The following is a 19,399-nucleotide window of genomic DNA, read 5'->3' as shown; positions in this document are numbered from 1 at the left end:
GGTGACTCTAAGTGGGAATTTGGATATCTTTTAACTTGTTCACCAAGTCAAATGAATTGTACCATAATAGGTTTAAACTTTGTTTTGATTTTGATCAGGACATGAAAACACTGGCTAATTTCCAAAATGGAACTGAGAATGAAGACCCTGAAAGATGGAAACTTAAATCCAGAAACTTCGAAGCATCATTTTATGTACACTGCTTAACCGATCACTTTTTGCCCAGTGGTAAAAAAAAGAGGAGGCACTTCAGCTTTGTAAAAGATTGTAATTGTGGCAAATTCTGTATTGGTTAGTCTGATATGGGAATATGAACTTGTTTGAAGGAAGACTATAGAACTTGGGAACTCAGAAAAGCTACATTTGCAGAACATATGCTTAAAGAAAGCCATAGTTACAAGGTGCAACATGAAGTAATGAGTCATAGATAAAGGGAGAAAGATTAACTCCCTTTGAAATAATGGAAATTAACAAACATGCCAGTTTCATTAAGCTTGATACTTAATGATCAAACACAGTTCCCTCAGTTGCTTCTTCTAAATGCAGGTACTACTCATAATCCCATCCAGACAATGTTGTAAATTACCTCTCCTACTCACATATCCCCATTTTTTTCTTTTATACCATTTACTATGATTTCATTTCCCCTGTTCAAAATTTTTACTTTGTATGATCACTGCTGTTTCACTTATCTACTTAATCTCATTTGCATATCTTACTTACTAGTAATATTGGATCTGTCAAGGACAAGATTATTTTGTTCATCCACTCCCAAAGTTCATTGTTCAGTTTATATTCTGCTCAGAAAAACTGTTTTAATTTGTGTTATAGTACATTGTTTAATGTGTCACACATTTTGTCTAAGTTCAATAATTTTACAGAACATTTTCACTGAAATAAGTCCCCTCCTTTGTAGCCTGAAACCAAATGGTTTAACAGCTAAAAGCCAGTGTGTAAAATAATAAATATTGTAGACTATTACACAAGTGTCACGTATGTTTCATCATAATTTGATTTTATTTTAATGAGCTCTAGTAATAAAATGCCATATATTAATACATTACAAGTAATATCTGTGTTTGTAATATAATAAATTATTGTGTTTGTAATATTCTGCATGGGGAACCTACAATATTTTTCAACTCAATGCAAAATAAGCAAAACTGCTTTCAGTACTAAGGAACTATTGGTCACAGCATGTTAGTGTATGACTTATTTTTGACCTAGAACTCTTTGAATGTTGTGAAATGTTTTACCCAAGAAAATTAGTACAGATCTTAATTTGTTTTTAGTAACTGACAGAAATCTGTTCTGGAGCAATTAAACTTCTATGCTCTCTTCTATGTATGAAAACATAAGCTTAGAGTCTCAGATTCAGTTTGAATATATTCATGTAAACGTTTGAACAAAATAAGTCTCAAAGTTGTTGTCAGTATGCATAATTGGCTCTTAGACTGCCTTGCTGAATGTGCTTTTAAGTTGTTACATAATAGCTAGTAAGATCTGTCTTTAATTTCACAGGATGGTGGCAATAAAATTCAAGTTTGCCAAATGTAGTTTGCATATTAGCTTATAGATACTTGTAAAACATTTAGTTTCAGGAAGGAGAGTAAAATTTAGTTTGTCATTAATTTTTAATTGCTCGTTCAAATGACTCAATCTGCATTTTATAGATATAAGTGCATCTAATGACTTTGAAGAAACTGTATCTTATCACCCTGCTGTTCATCATATCATTCAATTAAAATCTGTGCATTTCTAGGTCCATATCAGAGTGGCTTCACCTCCTGTGAAATATCCTTGTTACATGGGCATCAATATACCAACAAGTGAGGAGTTAATTGCAAACAAGTTAGACTCCTTGAAGCTTGCAAAACATGTTGGTAAGTGAATTTCATGAAAGCAACTGTGATAAATTTTTTAAATGTTTGTAGACCATTGTTCCTGACAGTGAATGATGGTAATTCAGAATAACTGCATCTGGCTGCTTATATTTGATGATTTTTAAATATAATTCTTTACAGTTAAGTATGTACACACTGGTTTAGGGGCTTAGTTGTTAAAGTTTGACTATAAGTACAGAGATAGGTCAGTGATTGGTCCTTTGACGTAATTTTTATTTATTTATTTTCCATTGAATGTGATTTTCACAACTCGGAATGGTGAAAATGCTGAGGCTCAGAATTATAAACTTTCCATATAAAGCTATAGGTCTCTCTATACCTACCTAGATAAACGTAATGAAATATTACCTACAGTAAGACCATGCTTATTAAGGCATTCTGCTATTAAAGCCAGCCTTTGGGATGGTGATTGCTTTGTGTCTTCACACTGACAAGGGAACCTCCCCATCGCATCCCCCTCAGATTTAGTTATAAGTTGGCACAGGGATAGGCCTTGAAAAACTGAACACAGATCAATTGAGAAAACAGGAAGAAGTTGTGTGGAACTATGAAAACAATAAGCAAAATATACAAACTGAGTAGTCCATGTGCAAGGTAGGCAACATCAAGGAGTACGTGAGCTTACGAGCGCCGTGGTCCCATGGTTAGCATGAGCAGCTGCGGAACGAGAGGTCCTTGGTTCAAGTGTTCTCTCGAGTGAAAAGTTTAATTTTTTATTTTCAGACAATTATCAAAGTTCAGGCACTCTCACGTAATCAACTTCACTCTCCGAAATTCCAGGACATGTTCAGATTTGCTTGGACATATGCAGGATTTGACGGTCTACACACGGAAACATTTGAAAACGTAAAAAACTTATGTTTTGACAGAGCACAGGGATAACTGTACGACTGTGAAACTATTGCATTCATTTGTTGCAGTTTATGTGACAAACTCTTATGTTTTCATCACTTTTTTGGGAGTGATTATCACATCCACAATAAAACCTAAATCGGGCAAGGTAGAAGAATCTTTTTACCCATTCGCCAGGTGTGCAAGTTAGGTGGGTCGACAACATATTCCTGTCATATGACGCACATGCCGTCACCAGTGTTGTATAGAATATATCAGACGTGTTTTCCTGTGGAGGAATCGGTTGACCTATGACCTTGCGATCAAATGTTTTTGGTTCATATTGGAGAGGCACGTCCTTTCGTCTACTAATCGCGCGGATTTGCGGTGTGGTTGCAAAACACAGACACTAAACATAATACAGTGAACAGAGATGCCAATGAATGAACGGACACATCGTAACATTGCAAAAATAAAGTAAGTAAAATTTTCACTCGAGGGAAGACTCGAACCAAGGACATCTTGTTCCGCAGCTGCTCACTCTAACCACGGCACTCCTCGCTTCACATTCTCCTTGATGTTGCCTATGTTGCGCATGGACTACTCAGTTTGTATATTTTGCTTATTTTTTCATAGTTCCGTACAACTTCTTCCTGTTTTCTCGATTGATCTGTGTTCAATTTTTCAAGGCCTATCCACTGTGTCAATTTATAACTAAATCTGAGGGGGGTGCGATGGGGAGGTTCCCTTGTGAGTATTTAACTTTATCATCATCCTCCAGTTTCTCCCTCTTGCCCTACATTCGTTCCCCTACACCGAAGATATGAGTAGTAGTTTACATACTTTTGGACTTGTTTCATGATGTTTTTAAGATGAAAATAGTGGGGAACTAAGCAGCTCTCAGTCCAAAACAAAAGGAGTCTTAACATGTCAAGGACTAAGCCAAAGAGCATGGAATCATCATACAAGGTGTTCTGCCTATTGGCAGGTTCCCAACTCCGTTGCTGTCTTTTTGACCCTGTTTGAGACCAGCTGCTTCATAATCTGGTATCTTCCTCTTTGCACTTCATCCCTCATTTTTATTCTTCTCTTCCCTATTTGACTCTGTACCTTCAATAGTTGTTGTTAGAATTTCTTTTCCTTTCAATATGTGTCCCAGTCAGACTATCATTTTCTTAACCAGGTTTAAGAGAGTTATATGTTTCTTTACCCTTTCTGGTACTTCATTTTTCGTATCCACAAGTTTTATTTTCTTAATTCTCTTCCAAACTCATGTCTCAAATTCTTCAGTTTTATCTCTTTCTCGCTCTCCTCCAATGTACTGCTTTCATAGTCATACACAAAAACTCCACATGAAGAATCTAATCACCATTTTTCTTAATTCCAACACCAATTTGCTACATAACAAGTGTTTCTTTTTCTTGAAAGCTTGCTTTGCCATAGCAGTTCTTGATTTTAATCATTTTCCATTCATCTCAGTGTCAGTTAGCATGCTCTGTAAATATCTGAACTGTGGAACATGTTCTTTTTGACCTTTCATTGTTTTCACTTCCATATCTTCGTCATGTACTCTCATTACCTTAGTCGATTTTCATACATACACTTGCAGTTCTCCAAATCTGTAAAATGTTCTTTGAAAAGGGATTACTTTCTATGCAAGCACTACCATGCTTCAGCAGATGTGATGCAGTACATCTTCTGGCCTCTTATGCTTACTCCTTCCTTCTCTACCTCTAGCATCTTCATCATCAAGTCTTTGATATATGTGGTAAATAGAGATTGGTGAGAGACAAACCTATATTTGATAAACCTCTCCTCAGATTTCAAGCCAGTAACATGCTTTCTGCCTTGGTTTTTCACTCCTTAAGTAGACCTTTCAGTTCACATTCCTTCAATTTTAGAATTTCCTTCATCTTGTCGCATTTCACTCTGTCAAGGGCCTTTTCTATGTCTATGATGCACAAACTCATTCCTTTTCTTCATTCTGTATGTATTTCACCTGTCATTGTAATTAGTCCAGTAGTGTCTCTAGTACCTCTCCCTTTTCTGAAACCAAATTCTTCTTCTACTTTCTCTTCCATTACACATATCTATCTCTGATTCAGTACCTTCAATGCAATTTTGGCAGCATGAAACATTATATTTACTGTGCTATATTCTGTGTATTTCGTGGTGCTTGATTATTTTAGGGGTTGAACCATCACTGTCTTGACAAAGTCTTCTGGCCATGTGTCACTTTCTTATACAACATTACACAAAGCTGTCCTTTCAGCTCTGCCCTTTTTGTCCAAACACTGAAATAATTCTAGAGGAAGACCATCCAGTCCAACAGTGGTACCACCCTTTCATTTCCTTTATCACCTTTTCTTCTTCAGAAAGCTGTAAGGCATGTAAATTGGGGAAGCTGCTCATCATTTTAAAGTCATCGTTTTCCACTTCCCAGGTGTAAGATGAAAATGGCAACATTATTTTTTTGGGAGGTGATCAAATCCATTATGTAAGAAAAAAATATTGTTTTTATGTCGTGTTATAAATCCAACAGTCTAAGATATATTTAAACTAGCATGGAAAACTGAAACTTCATACTGATGCAGGTCTATATAACTTTCCCAGGCAGCTTGTTATACTTTTCATATTTGCAGTACTGCGAGTGTGGAACACACCCTCTACTTGTCTAATCCTCTTCTTACCTTTACATATATTTCTTGCTGTAATTACCTTCTGTTGAGAACCTCTTGTCATGCAAGCAGCTAGTTATATTTTTATTCCTCTATTGGCAACATACTGTCTTATTGCTGTGTTGACAGGATTCCTCTTAGTTTCCTTAGTTTTAGACTTCCTAATTGTGCCCCAGGGATAGGAACTTCCTCACCAGCTGTTGCCTCCTACGCAAGCAGTATGACAACTAACTTTTAATAGTTTACTCAATGGGCATTGACACTGTTGCATCATTGAAAGAAATGTTTAATTCCTGTTTTTCACTGTACTGAATTACAAAAATGTTACTTAACTAGAGTTATTTAAAAATATATATATATATATATATGGAGCACTTGGAGTCTGTGCTTTGCTGAGGTGCCCAGATATATTAGTGGACCGGGTGCTGTCAGCCAAAGCCAGAAATTTATATTCAGTTCCTAAGAAATGACATATTTGGACATTTACCCTGTAGTCTACATAATTTACAAATAGCAAAATAATAAAAACATAATATAATAATATAAATTTGATTTCAATTACTGATAGCAGAAAAATGCTGGTAATGATACACACAATTGTAGAACTAAAAATGATGAAAACCTATACATATATTTGTCAAATTGAAGGTAGAGAGAGGAGTGATATAAGGAATGAAGAAAGGAATGGAAAAAAAGATGGGGTAGCTGTATGTTTCACTCTCATACACAGGAAAAAAGGTGTGTTGTATAAAGGGAAGAAATTAGACTACAGTAATTCAGGAAGTGAGTAAAAGGAGGAACAAAATGAGAGATGGTGCCCTAAAATTTGCTTTTAAAACGATATAAGTTGCATGGCCTGTAGTGTGAATGGATCCATTTTTGACATAAAGCATTCCTGTCCTCTAAGATTCCTGTACAGTACTAGATTCAAATGAAAGTAGTCCATTCTTGTCCTCCTGAGGTGTCTTAGCCAGCTTCATCCAGCAGAAGGTGTTTAGATTTACATTTTTATGAGGCATCTAAATAACAATGTCTCATCATTCTTGAATTAGGCTGATGTGAGATCTACTAAATGTGACACCCCTGTAAATATTACATAAAACTTGCAGAACTTTGAATATTTAATTGGATTTCCTGCTCTTGATCCAGCTCAGGCAGTTCAAAGTTTGAACTCCATTATGGCCAACATTTAAAATAACAAGTGGCATGTTAGGTATGATTGTATTTCGATACTGACTGTCTTATTTAGATTAGATCAAAGGCAGTAGGCAGTTTATGTAGGTATAATATGCAACCAGTCCCTTTGTCAATTTCATAAGATCTATTCCACTATTAACTATGTTTTGAGCTGCTGCAGCCTTATCACATCGATGTGTTATAATGTTCTTGTTTTTTTGGACCAAGTGCAGCTAAGCACTAAGGTCATAGTAATTGTGCATTTTGCCACCTTACACATGCACGCGCATATGCAGAGTGATAGGTACCGGACAAGACAGTGCAGTCACCATGTCCCTTGTGGCCAGCTACACTTCATCCAAGATATAATGGTCTTGTAACTCCATCTGACAATGAGCCTACAGTGGCTTGAAAACTAGTTAATGGTACAGTAAATCGCATCAATTTCAAAAAGCATCTGGTTGCACATCATACCTACGTAAACTGCTACTTCCTATTATTTTGAGATTTATACACTGATTGTGAATTCTTTTGTCATTAGCTGTATTGGGTACAGATACACTACCTATTTGTGACACATCAAAATTTGTGCCAGACTGGGACTCAAACTCGAATTTCCTGCTTATCATGAGTGGTCACCTTAACCATTTCAGCTATCTGTACATGCAGCCTGGACTGATCCAGGCCTCCAAATGCCACACCACCTACATCACCTAATGCTCACATTATTTGGATTCCCACAACAGGAAGAATGAGACAACATGTTCGTCATTATTACTATCATTGTTTTGAACATCTGGGCATGTATTACATAGTTTATTTTTACAATATCTGCTCCTTCAGACAGTAACAAATATTTTTAAAGTAAACAATGTGCCACTTTTTAATTGCAGTTGCAGTTTGTCATCCACAATGGATATAATGAAAAAGCAGAATGGTTTCCTTTAAAATATCTAAAGAATAAATTAAAAAGCTTAGAATTATTTAAGTAACACTTCATATAACAAAATTGTTGAGGCTTGCATAGTCACTCGTTAACATATTGCCTGTTGACTTTTGACTCGAGTTCTTTGGCTGATGCTAGTTTGACAATTTTTAGGTGTTTCGCTGGTACAAGTGGTTGCCATTGTCAAAGCTTCACTGTCCATAGCTGATGGTGGAATGGAGGGAGCTTGTGCCTGGAGATAAAATGTACCTGCCATAGCAAAGGACAGAAAGTGGTCTCTTTGCAATGTAGGGGAATATAACGCACACTCAGTACATGTAGAAAAGTCTGTGTGGGAATGATTGGATGATCCATCAACATCTGGGTCGCTGAAAGGAAATGATATTGGAGGTTGGTATAGGGGAAGAAATTAGTCATGGCAGAACACAAGCTGATCACATGATAAAATTTGCTGACATGAAAGTTCTTGCTGGGGAGAAGAGCTATTATACCCACATACCCAGGGAAGCTATAGAAATCCACAAATATGACAACTGGTGCATGGATCCTGGATTACCGTGTTGCAATAAACAACTGTTGTAGGTATCAGGGGGAGGACCACAGCAGTAATGACCAGGGAAAGTCCTCAGATGGTGGTGTGACAGGTACATGTAATCCCTAGCTACGAGCTTGACTCCAGTCCGCAACCAGCAATGGAGGATGAAGCTTTGATAATGCCAACTACTTGTTCTGGTGAAACATCAAAACATTGTCAAACGATTGTCAATTGAAGAATCTGAGACAGAATCCAACAGGAAATATGGCAATTTGTGTAATACTTGACAAAATCGACATCCAAGCTCAGTTTGGTGGGATCTGATGAGAAGAGTAGCCAAGACAGGTCAGCAATGTAAAAAATTAGACAAAAAATACATGAAGCAATCTAAATAGCACTGTTCACAAAATTTCACTTGGATGCTGATACTCGCATTTACTGAATTAGTATTGGCACGGCTTAACATTACACCTTATGTAGAATATAGATAGCTGTCCTCAGTTACAAATATTGTTCAGTCTAAATAAGAAATATGGACACCAAGCAGAAATTATAGGTTTCCTGTAGAACTGAAAGGCAGAGAAAATGAGCAGTTGTGAATAGGGTAACACAGACACTCAACAATAATAGTGTAAACTTCTGATCATATCTGACAACAGTCCCTGAAGAACATTTGTTGCTATAAGAGATTGCCTTCATCTTTGTCTTGTGCCTCCTTCCCTCAACACATTAGATACAGTAGGGAGTTTTCCAGTTGATACCAGTAAGGCCATATTTATCTGTCAGTGAGTCACATTTTTTTATTGTTTACCTTCACAAGAGTGGAAAGTTGCCATTTTCAGATATTTGCGCTGTATGGCCAGATACCTTGTTCCATTTTCTTCTCACAATATTGTAAATTGCAAATAAATACACGTAGATCCAAAGAGTATTGTAAAATACATGACAATTACAGAGAAAACAGAAACTGCAGGGCTAACAGTTGTTTTTTTTTATTGTTAGGGCAATAGGCTCATTACACAGATACCTGGAGAACATGTCAAATGGCAGCCAAAACACTGTTGCATTAAGTGCTAGATGCCAATATTATGTTCTGCAGTTAACACATTGGTGTGCAAAACTTAAGAGAAAATCCAAGAATTCCTGTTTGCATAAGTTATTTCAGTCCTCTGTACAATTTTTAGTTTGTCATTTACTCCAGATATTTAGAAAAACATGTTGGAGGACTTTTCCTCACTGGGTACCCTTGTTCAGCCAAGTAACATAGCACTGGATCATTAATTAATTTACTGGCTTAACTTTACTCCATTCAACCCTATATTTAATGTAATGAACTGTAATAATCCAGGGAGACTGGCAAGAGAAATTTACTAAGCACAGTTATATGTTAAAGACCCACATGTTGAGCCACATACATAAATCTACAACTCTGATCTCAAGATTGATATTAGTATCACCAGTTTCAGCAATGAAGTCCTTCTAGCATCATGGACTCATGAGAAAGAAAGTTCAGGTTTCAGTTGACTGATTTGAAAAATAAATTTGACTACTTCAAATAGTTTGGGTGTAAGACAACATTACCCTTACTATCCCTGCAGATATCATAACATATGTCATCTTCCATGACCACATAACTATTAGAAACCTGCTATATGTAAACATCATTTTACTATGGTAGAAGCGAAAAAGAGATATTCTTTTCATTTCCCCTCTCTAATGCATACTGTCTGTTTGTAGGAGGGGTTAATGAAATAGAGGGAGGGAGGAAGTGATGGGGGGGGGGGGGGGGGGGGAGAGAGAGAGAGAGAGAGAGAGAGAGAGAGAGAGAGAGAGAGAGAGAGAGAGAGAGAGAGAGCACTTCCTTTTCTTCACTCTCACTATTCTTTCTTTTGTAACACTTACATTGGATTACAGGTGCGGACAGTTTGGCGTACTTATCTGTGGAAGGCTTAGTGCAAGCAGTTCGGCACAGAATGAAGAACAAAAGCTCCACAAGCATTGGACACTGCACAGCGTGCCTCACTGGAGTGTATCCAGAAAAACTGGAATGGTGATGTGCTTTACTGCCAGCTGTTAGACACGCAGTTGTCAACATTAGCTGTTGAATTTTACCACAAAATGAAAGTGAAACTATGAAGTAACACAGCTGAGGTCATTTACTGACACAACTAAGTATATTTAATTCAAAATTTAATAAACATGTTATCACTTCAGAATTATACCTCAGATAAGTGTTACATTGCAATCTATCTCAAGTTGTTACACATTTTTGTGGTCAGTATATAATGTCTCTGTATTTTTGATAATTTAATTTTTTACCTCTGGCAATTATCTTAAATGGTTAAATTCTTAATTTATTAAAGAGTACTTCTGAAGTACAATTACATTCCAGTTGTGCTCTTACAAAGTAAAGAGCTATGAGATCCCTTTTTTCTTTCTTTCTGAAAACTTGATAAAACAGGAATCACATAATAAATGTTCTTGTTTTATTATTCAGTTTTTATGTTCATGCCATTACATTCTGATGTAGTGTGCTAATTCTTTTCAGAAAGTAAGGGGTCCTGTGATTTTTTTAAAATCATATTATTCTTTGTAATATATTTTTGATGCTACGTTTTTTTAAAAATAAGAACTACTTTTTGTTCCTTTACAAAGTTCACTGTTATAGTGTCACATTTTTGTGTCTGTACATGAAGTGTACTTCTTCCATGATGTATCCATATCACTAAGCTTTCAATCTGAATTTCACAATGAGCAGGATAAAGGAGATGGTTTGTCTCCTCTTATTTGTGAAAAGTTATTTTTATATTAGAAAAGAACCATTCCATTGTAATATTTCTGTACATATGAAGTTGGAATGTAGATTTGATGCTGCGTATTAATTTTATGTTTTATAATGAAATGTAATGTGCCAATTAACTCTAAAAGAAACCAAGCTCAGTGGTTTTGTAGAGTTTTTGTGCTTGAATCAACGTCAAAATGTTGGTTCAATCTTAGATTACTCTCAACAGATACACCAAGTCCTATGTGTTATAATTTATCATTTTAGCAGACTAAGAGTTAGGTGTAAACACACCTTGCCAGAGCAAAAGCTACATATGGGCTCACATTTGTCATCATTTTAACGTGGAATATATTACTTCCACAATTTATTTTTAACAGTTCCTAGTTCAATTACACATACATGGAGGCTGTATTACTCTTGCTCATTATGGCAATTTCAGATCTGCAACTTAATTTTACTTAATATTTTTAATTTTTGTCAAGCGTTTTATGTGAATAAATTTTTTAAGTAGTTAAAATTGTAGTATTTCATTTTGTGTGGAGTAGGCTTATATTTATCTTTGTCTCCTCTCATATTTACAACAGGTGGTTACTTCACATTCTCAGATCTGTGTGACCTGCCTTTCCTTTTTAAATCCCCCAACTTATCCCGGTTTCCTTCCTCAGGAAGGAGTTAGTAGTTCCAAAAGCCAAGGCAATTTCATGTCTAATGGAAGTACCAAAAATGTTGTCCTGAAGCCGATCACTGGTCAGAAATTCTGTAATGATACCCAAAATGTAACTGAACTGTGTGCAAAAAAGCTGAATTGGATTCACTGTTACTGTAAGGCTTTATAAAGCTGGGCTGAATCAGAAAGTGCAGTCCAGTAAATTAGGAAAATGGCAAAAGGTCATTACAGACTACTGTAGTAAATGATACGCTGAGTCACCAAGGTTAGATTACCCCCACAGTATTTTAGTATTGAAAGGTCACAAAGAACAATTATTTATACACCCATAGGATACATGATGTACTCATGTAAGAATAAATAAGGGAAACAATAAAACATGTGAATGAAAGGATAATAATTAATTACACTTCATGTCATAAATAAAACATGTACGGTAGCTAGCTGTCAGTGTGCTTATGTATGGCCAGGCATTAACAGACAGAGCTACTGCTATCTGTAGAAGAGAGAAAGAAATGAAACTAGCAAATCAGTTTTTCTCACATATGCACAGCCTTGGAATGTAACAGACATTGCTGATTCTGCGCAGCTTGTGGGCCACCGTGCCCATTGGTGCATGCTGAGCATCACATTTGTGACTGTTTCAGACACAAATGCATATTACCAATTGATTTACTGCACTAAGAACCCCTTGATGAATGAGAATATGGTCTGCTATACAATATGTTATGGCACACTGCACTCAGCAGAAGCAGAGCAGAGGCCTGGCAAAGCAACAGTTTCTGTAGGTCAACACACACTGCCCATAGCAGAGGCATGGCAAAACTCTCAGTAGTGGTTCAGTGCTCGTGAAGCACAGAGCACCGTGCAGTGTCCACCCTGAGTCTGTCTATGCAGTTAGACTTAGATTCTGACTCTGATTTGGAACTCAGGAGCCCTTTATGTTCTCATAGGTGATGAGACACTTCTGTTATTAGAAAAAAACTTAATGCAACCTTAACCTAAATTTAAAGTTACTGCTAATGGCAAAAGTAAAGTTTTTAACTACTGTCTTCCTCATCCTTGTCAAACTATAGAGAGTGCATTTGGTATATTGAGTTCCAGATTTATTTTGCGTAAATGGCCTTTTGACTGTAAACTGGAGACTGTAGATAGAATTGTGATGGCTGCAAGTGTACTGCACAATTATTTGAGGACTGAAAACATTATGTCAAAAGATTTCACTGAGGAGGAGGAGGAGGAGAGAATGGGACCACTGAGCACTAACCAGCTTCTGTCACCTACTCCAAGTAGTTGCAGAAACATGAGTAAAGCTTTTCTTAGGAGAGAAAGATTTAATGAATGTTTTAATTCACCTGAACCTTTTGTTCAGTGGCAGTATGCAGCCATAAAAAAGAGACCAGTATGAACGTGAAGAACTTAACATCATTAATATTAAATGTTTATTGCGAAGATGTATATAAAATAAATAAATAAATAATACTAACAACTGATGTAATATAATACCTCTGCAACCTTCTTCCAGTTTCATTCTTCCTTGTTTAATTGGAGAAAAATCTGTACTTGCTTGAATATCTTAGGTATGGAAGTTTCCTACGTTAGTTTTATGATGAAATGTGCTCCTCTTTGTGAGCTATCAATTGCCAAAATCCTGTTTCGGTGTCTCAAACTGTTTACGAGATATGAGTGAGGTATGAATATTTCATTCTGGCTTTTTCCTTGGTGTGCAGGGGATGGACTACTACACATACAATCTGTTTTCTCAAGATTTGAGACACAGTGATCGCCTTCAAAGTTTAAAAAATAATTCAATATGTTAGCTACTGTTCAAACACAACAACGTATGACCTAACATGCACTAAACACAAATTCATGGCAACCACAATTTTCCAATGCAAAGTTTAGGTAAACTGCTAGAAGAAATTCATAATCTTGAAATATCACAACTGTAACCATTAACAAAATGATACACAGTTCACCATGAAGCTCATGAATTAAGCTGAGAGATGTGTGAGAACCAAAGTGTTTTTTTTTTACTACTGTTAAACTGTTTCTTTACAATTATTTGAGAAAGATTGCAGATTGGCCAATTTGTGCACCTTGCCATTCCATAGTGAAGCAAGCCTGCTAGCTACCATGACAAATCAATGGGTCCTGAGGGGATGATGCAGGTGGTTGCAGGTATAGAAAAACCTGTGTGGCTCAGACAACTGGTCAGAGGGCTGCCGCAGCTAATGTCCTGCCCTGGATTTCAGCTGCGTCCACTGTGTAGTGCCTCATTGGAAAGCATGCTTTACAAAAGCCATGCTGCCTCTACTGTGTGCAGTGTGTGGTGGGCATAATTACCCTCAATTTTTCAAACAGAATGCAATCTTATAGCACACCAATTCAGGATACTGCAAATCTGAGACATATCCCTGCAGAACGCCATTGCAGTTGGTCACAATGCGGAGACCCCAATCCTGCATTGTTGGTTACTGACCCTGCCACCCAAGTGTAGGTTACACCAGCTGGACATGTTCAAATTTTTATGCTTGCATCCATGTCTTCTTTATGTAATAAAGGCACCATTTGCAGCTACCTAGCACTGCTGTAATTCACGGTCATCGTGGCCTAAAATTTTATCAGGGTGTGGCACAGTTCTTCTGTACTTTATACGATTAGTTTCTTTCTCTTTCCTTTAAGCAGAACATTCTTAAAATTTGATCTAAAGTTCTAGGGGGCTATCAACTGATCAAGTTGCATTAATTCCATTTACATAATCTAAACGACCATCTAATTATATGCAAATTCCTGATGTCACTTGTTTGTGTTATCCTAATGGTATACTATTATTTGAGGTACATGACTCTTATTGTAAGTGCCCTAGAAAGCTCAAATGATTTTTGAAATGCCCTGTTATTTGAGTTCGTATCAATTTACCTGAAGTATAATTCTGTTTTTGAAGAAATACATTACATGTCCAAAGACAAGGTTAAATAATTTGTCTTCACTGGATATTGAAAAAGTTATCCATGAGGCTTTAGGGATGACACATTGTCCCTGTTACTTTAGAACTTTGGCAATATGGTACTGATCCACTGTTGCTAAAAGTTTGACAGCACTATACTCACGCAACTGATAAAATGTTGTTGAAATATTCATATCAGCAAGACAGAAATACGTTTTTAAACATTTCTTGCTGTTATAAATAAAATTTAAGTGTTACTCATTTAGTGGATGTGTTGGCATTTCATATTAGAGTGAGAGAGAGATGAAGAGAGAGAGAATGACACAAAAGTATGACATTTATTTTGGCACCAGCTGAAGGATTTATAGAACTTCTTTCACACATCATAAATATGTTTTATTTAATTGTAACAACTCTCTAAATTTTTACAAAACTTACTCAGCAATGAGTTGCTTCTGTGAGAAGTTCAAGTTCCACATTGCCAAATAAACAATGTGAAACAAATGAGGATGTTGCCATGGGTTTAACTGAGAATGTTTGGCAAAAACTGAAGTTTGTGACTTAAGTGGCTGAAAGGGCTCACTCTTTCAAGAAATGTTGGTTTATTCCAGGAAGATTAGAAAAATCAGGGAACAAAAGGACAAATGTGACTACCTCAGTTGATCAGTAAAACCAGATAAGCAAGGGGCTTCAAGCAAATGTTATGGAATGTAGGGTGCAATAGATAATTGCTACAAGTCCTACGAATAAGTCATTTCAGCTCACTCAATGTACTGTGCTGAATCAGGACTCTGTTTTATGTATGTGCATTTTGTGAGTAGTGGACTTCCAGTTGAGACATCTGAGTACAATCAATGAGCTAATGGACTTCATTGAAAGCTTCAGTTGGGCACTATTTGCCTTCTGCAGTTCAGTTATATTGGACCTCTCCTATGCTGTAGCTGGATAACAGGTAAATACAGTCTTAAGGGATTCACAAGTACAGTACAATGAAAAACCAGTCCAGAGTTTTAATTTTCACTTTTTTTTATTTTATTCACTCAGTGACTAGTTTTGGGCCAAGACTCATTTTCAGACCAACGTACCATAGTCAAAAATGGTATTTTTGAACATGTGAAAACCATGTCAAAAAGCACATTATTATAACTATGGAGTACTTAAAAAAATGAGGGGACATATGTCAGTGAGCAGTTTCATTTAGTGTTCCTCAGACATGAATAGAATGAGAGAATCAGTATTAAAAAAATGGACCCAAGCTATATTAAGAAAATTGTGCTGTTTTTTTTTAGAACTTTTGAAAAAAAGTGATTTCTTATCAGCTCAAGTGGATCACTGCATTCCAGTGTTCCAAATCAAGTGAGAATGACTTAATAATATCTCCATTTACAGTACAATTTTTTCTGTAGCCTGTGAAATATATGTTAAAACATACACTGCAGTGACAAAATTCATGAAATACCTCCTAATATCATGTCAGACCACCTTTTGCCCAGTGGAGTGCAGCAACGCGACATGCCATGGACTCAACAAGTCGTCGGAAGTTCCCTGCAGAAATATTGAGCGATGCTGCCTCTGCAGCCATTCACAATTGTAAAAGTGTTGCTGGTGCAGGATTTTGTGCAGGAACTGACCTTTCAATTATGTCTCACAAATGTTCCATGGGACACATACTGGGTGATCTGGGTGGCCAAATCATTTACTCAAATTGTCCAGAATGTTCTTAAAACCAAACACAAACAATTGTGGCCTGTTGATATGGTGTATTGTCACCCAAAAAATTCCATTGTTGTTTGGGAACATGAATGGCTGCAAATGGTCTCCAAGTAGCCGAACACAACTATTTCCAATCAGTGACCCAGTCCATTTCATGTAAACACAGCCTACACCATTACAGGGCAACCACCAGCCTTGCACCACACACAAACCCTACCATCAGCTCTTACGAACTGAAATCAGGACTCATCTGACGAGGCCACAGCTTTCCAATCTCCGGGGGTCCAACCAATGTGGTCATGAGCCCAGGAGAGCCACTGCAGGTGATGTCATGCTGTTAGCAAAGGCACTTGCATCAGTTGTCTGCTGTCATAGCCCATTAATCCCAAATTTCACCATACTGTCCTAATGGATATGTTCATCATATGTCCCACATTGATTTCTGCAATTATTTCGCACATTGTTGCTTGTCTGTTGTCCCTGACAACTCTACGAAAACACTGCTGCTCTCGGTCATTAAGTGAAGGCCATTGGCCACTACGTTGTCCATGGTGAGAAGTAATGCCTGAAATTTGGTATTCTCAGCACACTCTTGACACTGCGGATCTCTGATTCCTTAACAATTTTCAAAATAGAATATGCTACATCTCTAGCTCCAACTACCATTTCATCTGCAAAGTCTGTTAATTCTCACTGTGCAGCCAAAATCAGACTGGAAATCTTTTCACGTGAGTCCTTGAGTACAAATGACAACTCCCCCACTGCACTGCTCTTTTGTACTTAGTATATGTGATATTACCACCATCTGTGTATGTGCATATCTCTATCCCATGGCTTTTGTCACATCAGTGTATGAGTGTTTGGCGTGTATCAGTCTATGTCTGCGATGATGCAGAGAATTTTCCTTTGCAGTGATTGTAGCATTTTCAGGTGTGGGGTTGTTGCCATAGAGAATCATTGGCAGGACAACATTCCTGTACAACCCAAGTTTTGTATCTGCTGGTGACTCCCCACCCTTTGGGACTAGATGCAACTGGTAGAAAGCAGCACAACCCTTGCTTCTTGCACTGTTTATTTGTTTCATGAATGTCAGGAATCTGTTGAACTGTAGGCCTAGGTATATTGCAAAGGACTCCATTGTACCACTCTATCAAGGATGGAGATGGATCAGGTTGGACGAGTTATTTTGCTTGTAAACATTACGGCAACACAGATTTCTGGGTTTATTTTGATGTTACAGATGTTGCACCATTGGGTGATGGTATCTAGGTGTTGCTGAAGTTTTTGTGCAATGAAGTTTTGGTTTCTGCTGCTCTTATACACTGCTATATTGTCCATGTAGAGGACAAATTCACCTCCAGCCAGTTTTAGCACATCATTGGTGTAGAGCATGTAAAGTACAGAGCCCAGAACCAAGCCCTGCAGGATCCTAGCCACAGCATTCCTGATCTGTTTTGTTTGATCATGTTTTCTGTACCTTCCGACCAGGAATGAATCAGTCATGTTGATCCTGTGTCCTGGAATGTTGAACTGTGTGTTCCACCAGATGCATGGATTGGTGAATGGTGCTATGTTCAGGTCAGAAGCCAAACTCCTCAGGAGTTGTTATGTTGTTGTCTTTAAGAAATCAGGTGAGGGGTTTATGTATAAGACACTCCAGTATCTTCCCTAGAAAGCACAGAAGTGATATGGGCCTGTGACTATGAGGAAGGATGAAGTCCTTTTGTGGTTTGGATAAGGTGATAATCTCAGCAATTTTTAAGTTATTTGGGAAACAGGTTATGGGAGAGGCACTGGTTGTAGGTTGTGGTGATGTAGGTGATTGCAGATGGAGGTAGGCATTTTAGGTGTGGGACGCAGGCCTTAACAGGACTTGGGGATTTGTTGTTCCACAGCCATCTGAAACAGGCACATACAAGGCAGTCGGAAACTGGTGAAAAGTCTTTTTCTGGCCTAGTATCTCAGCTGAGCCACTCGTCCGACTTTTTCTCTCTCCTGCCTTTCACTCTCATTATCTTTGACAATGTGAGTTCAGAATTGTGACTCCAGTGATATCAGCAGTACTTCCACTTTCTCCTGGTCACCATAGGCAAGTCCATTTTTCTTGTCTACTCTGTAACCTTCTGCACTTTCATGAGCTTCCATAATTTGTTCATGTCCTGCTCTGCTTCTTCAAGTCTTTCATTACAAGTAGAAGCCTCTGTGCTCCTGTAATCTCTCTTTCACCTGTACTTCCATTCGTATAACCAGACAATGTCAGTAGGATTGAAGCAACATTGTCAAACCGTCCTCAAGAAACTACCAGGTCCCAGATGTCAGAGGGCAGGTCCCTCACACCAGATTTGGTGGTCATCCTGGTGCTTGCCTCCTTAGTATGGTTCTGTAGGATGGTTGTGAAAAACTCAACAGATGCATCCACCTCCCTTTCATTTCACATTTGCATCATGTCCTCCAGATCATGTCCTATCAGGGTGTTATATTGCTCCCAATCAGTGGTATATTTTGTATCTGCCATCCTCCTGTCTGGCTCTTTGACAATAGCACATTCCAAGACAACTAGGCTGTGGTTGGAGTCCAGCTCATAATGGACTGTGCTCGCGGTTCTCCATGGCAGGCCTTTGGAGAGACAGATATCCAGGATATCTGGCCTGAACTGGGCTTAGTAGGAGATGTGAACAAGCTTCTTGAGAGGGCTTAGCCTCAAGAAGGGATCACCCCCAGACAAACTTCCTCACTCCCCTCCTGCTGGTGTTTATGGAATTGCAATCCCTGTCACTATGTTTAGTTTTCAAGTATTGTGCTGTGATGTGGTGATTGGGAGAATTGTATACAGAAACTACAGTGAAGACATTGTTCCCTATCTTTAACTCTATACCAGCAGCCCCAACTTTGACCAAATTTGGTATATCAATCGTTCAGTGGAGATGTACCATGATGCCAACCCCTCCTCGTCGACAGTTGGGACTATCTGTCTTGTGGACAGACTAGTTGTGCACCTTAAATCAATCAGTTGCTAACAGATGTATCTCTGTGATGCAGCTGATGTCTATAACATGCTGATCAGGAAAGAACTGATGTTGGATAACTTTATCAGAAACTCTGTTCACATTCCAATCTAGGATTTCAAAGTTCCTATATCTAAGGACCACTGAAAGTACATGGTGGCTTCTGCAATTATCGTCGCTTTGGCGAATTTATCTGGCTCCACTCACAC

At 37.7% G+C, this 19,399-nt stretch overlaps 1 protein-coding gene across 4 annotated transcripts in view; it reads left to right on the top strand.

Moving 5' to 3' along the window:
* The window catches only part of LOC126299364 (amidophosphoribosyltransferase-like), a 231,117-nt gene extending 219,745 nt beyond the window's left edge, over window positions 1-11,372 (top strand). For all 4 annotated transcript variants that reach the window (XM_049991226.1, XM_049991225.1, XM_049991228.1 and 1 more), the window contains 2 exons: window positions 1,763-1,883; window positions 9,985-11,372. In XM_049991226.1, the coding sequence (XP_049847183.1) occupies window positions 1,763-1,883; window positions 9,985-10,124 (261 nt within the window). In that variant the 3' untranslated portion in view covers window positions 10,125-11,372. The remainder of the gene's footprint in view (window positions 1-1,762; window positions 1,884-9,984) is intronic.
* The last annotated feature ends 8,027 nt before the right edge of the window (window positions 11,373-19,399 follow it).

This window comes from Schistocerca gregaria, chromosome X (genome assembly GCF_023897955.1).
Source record: "Schistocerca gregaria isolate iqSchGreg1 chromosome X, iqSchGreg1.2, whole genome shotgun sequence".
In the NCBI taxonomy this organism is placed as follows: Eukaryota; Metazoa; Arthropoda; class Insecta; order Orthoptera; family Acrididae; genus Schistocerca; species Schistocerca gregaria.
This window is presented reverse-complemented; position numbering and strand designations above follow the sequence as displayed.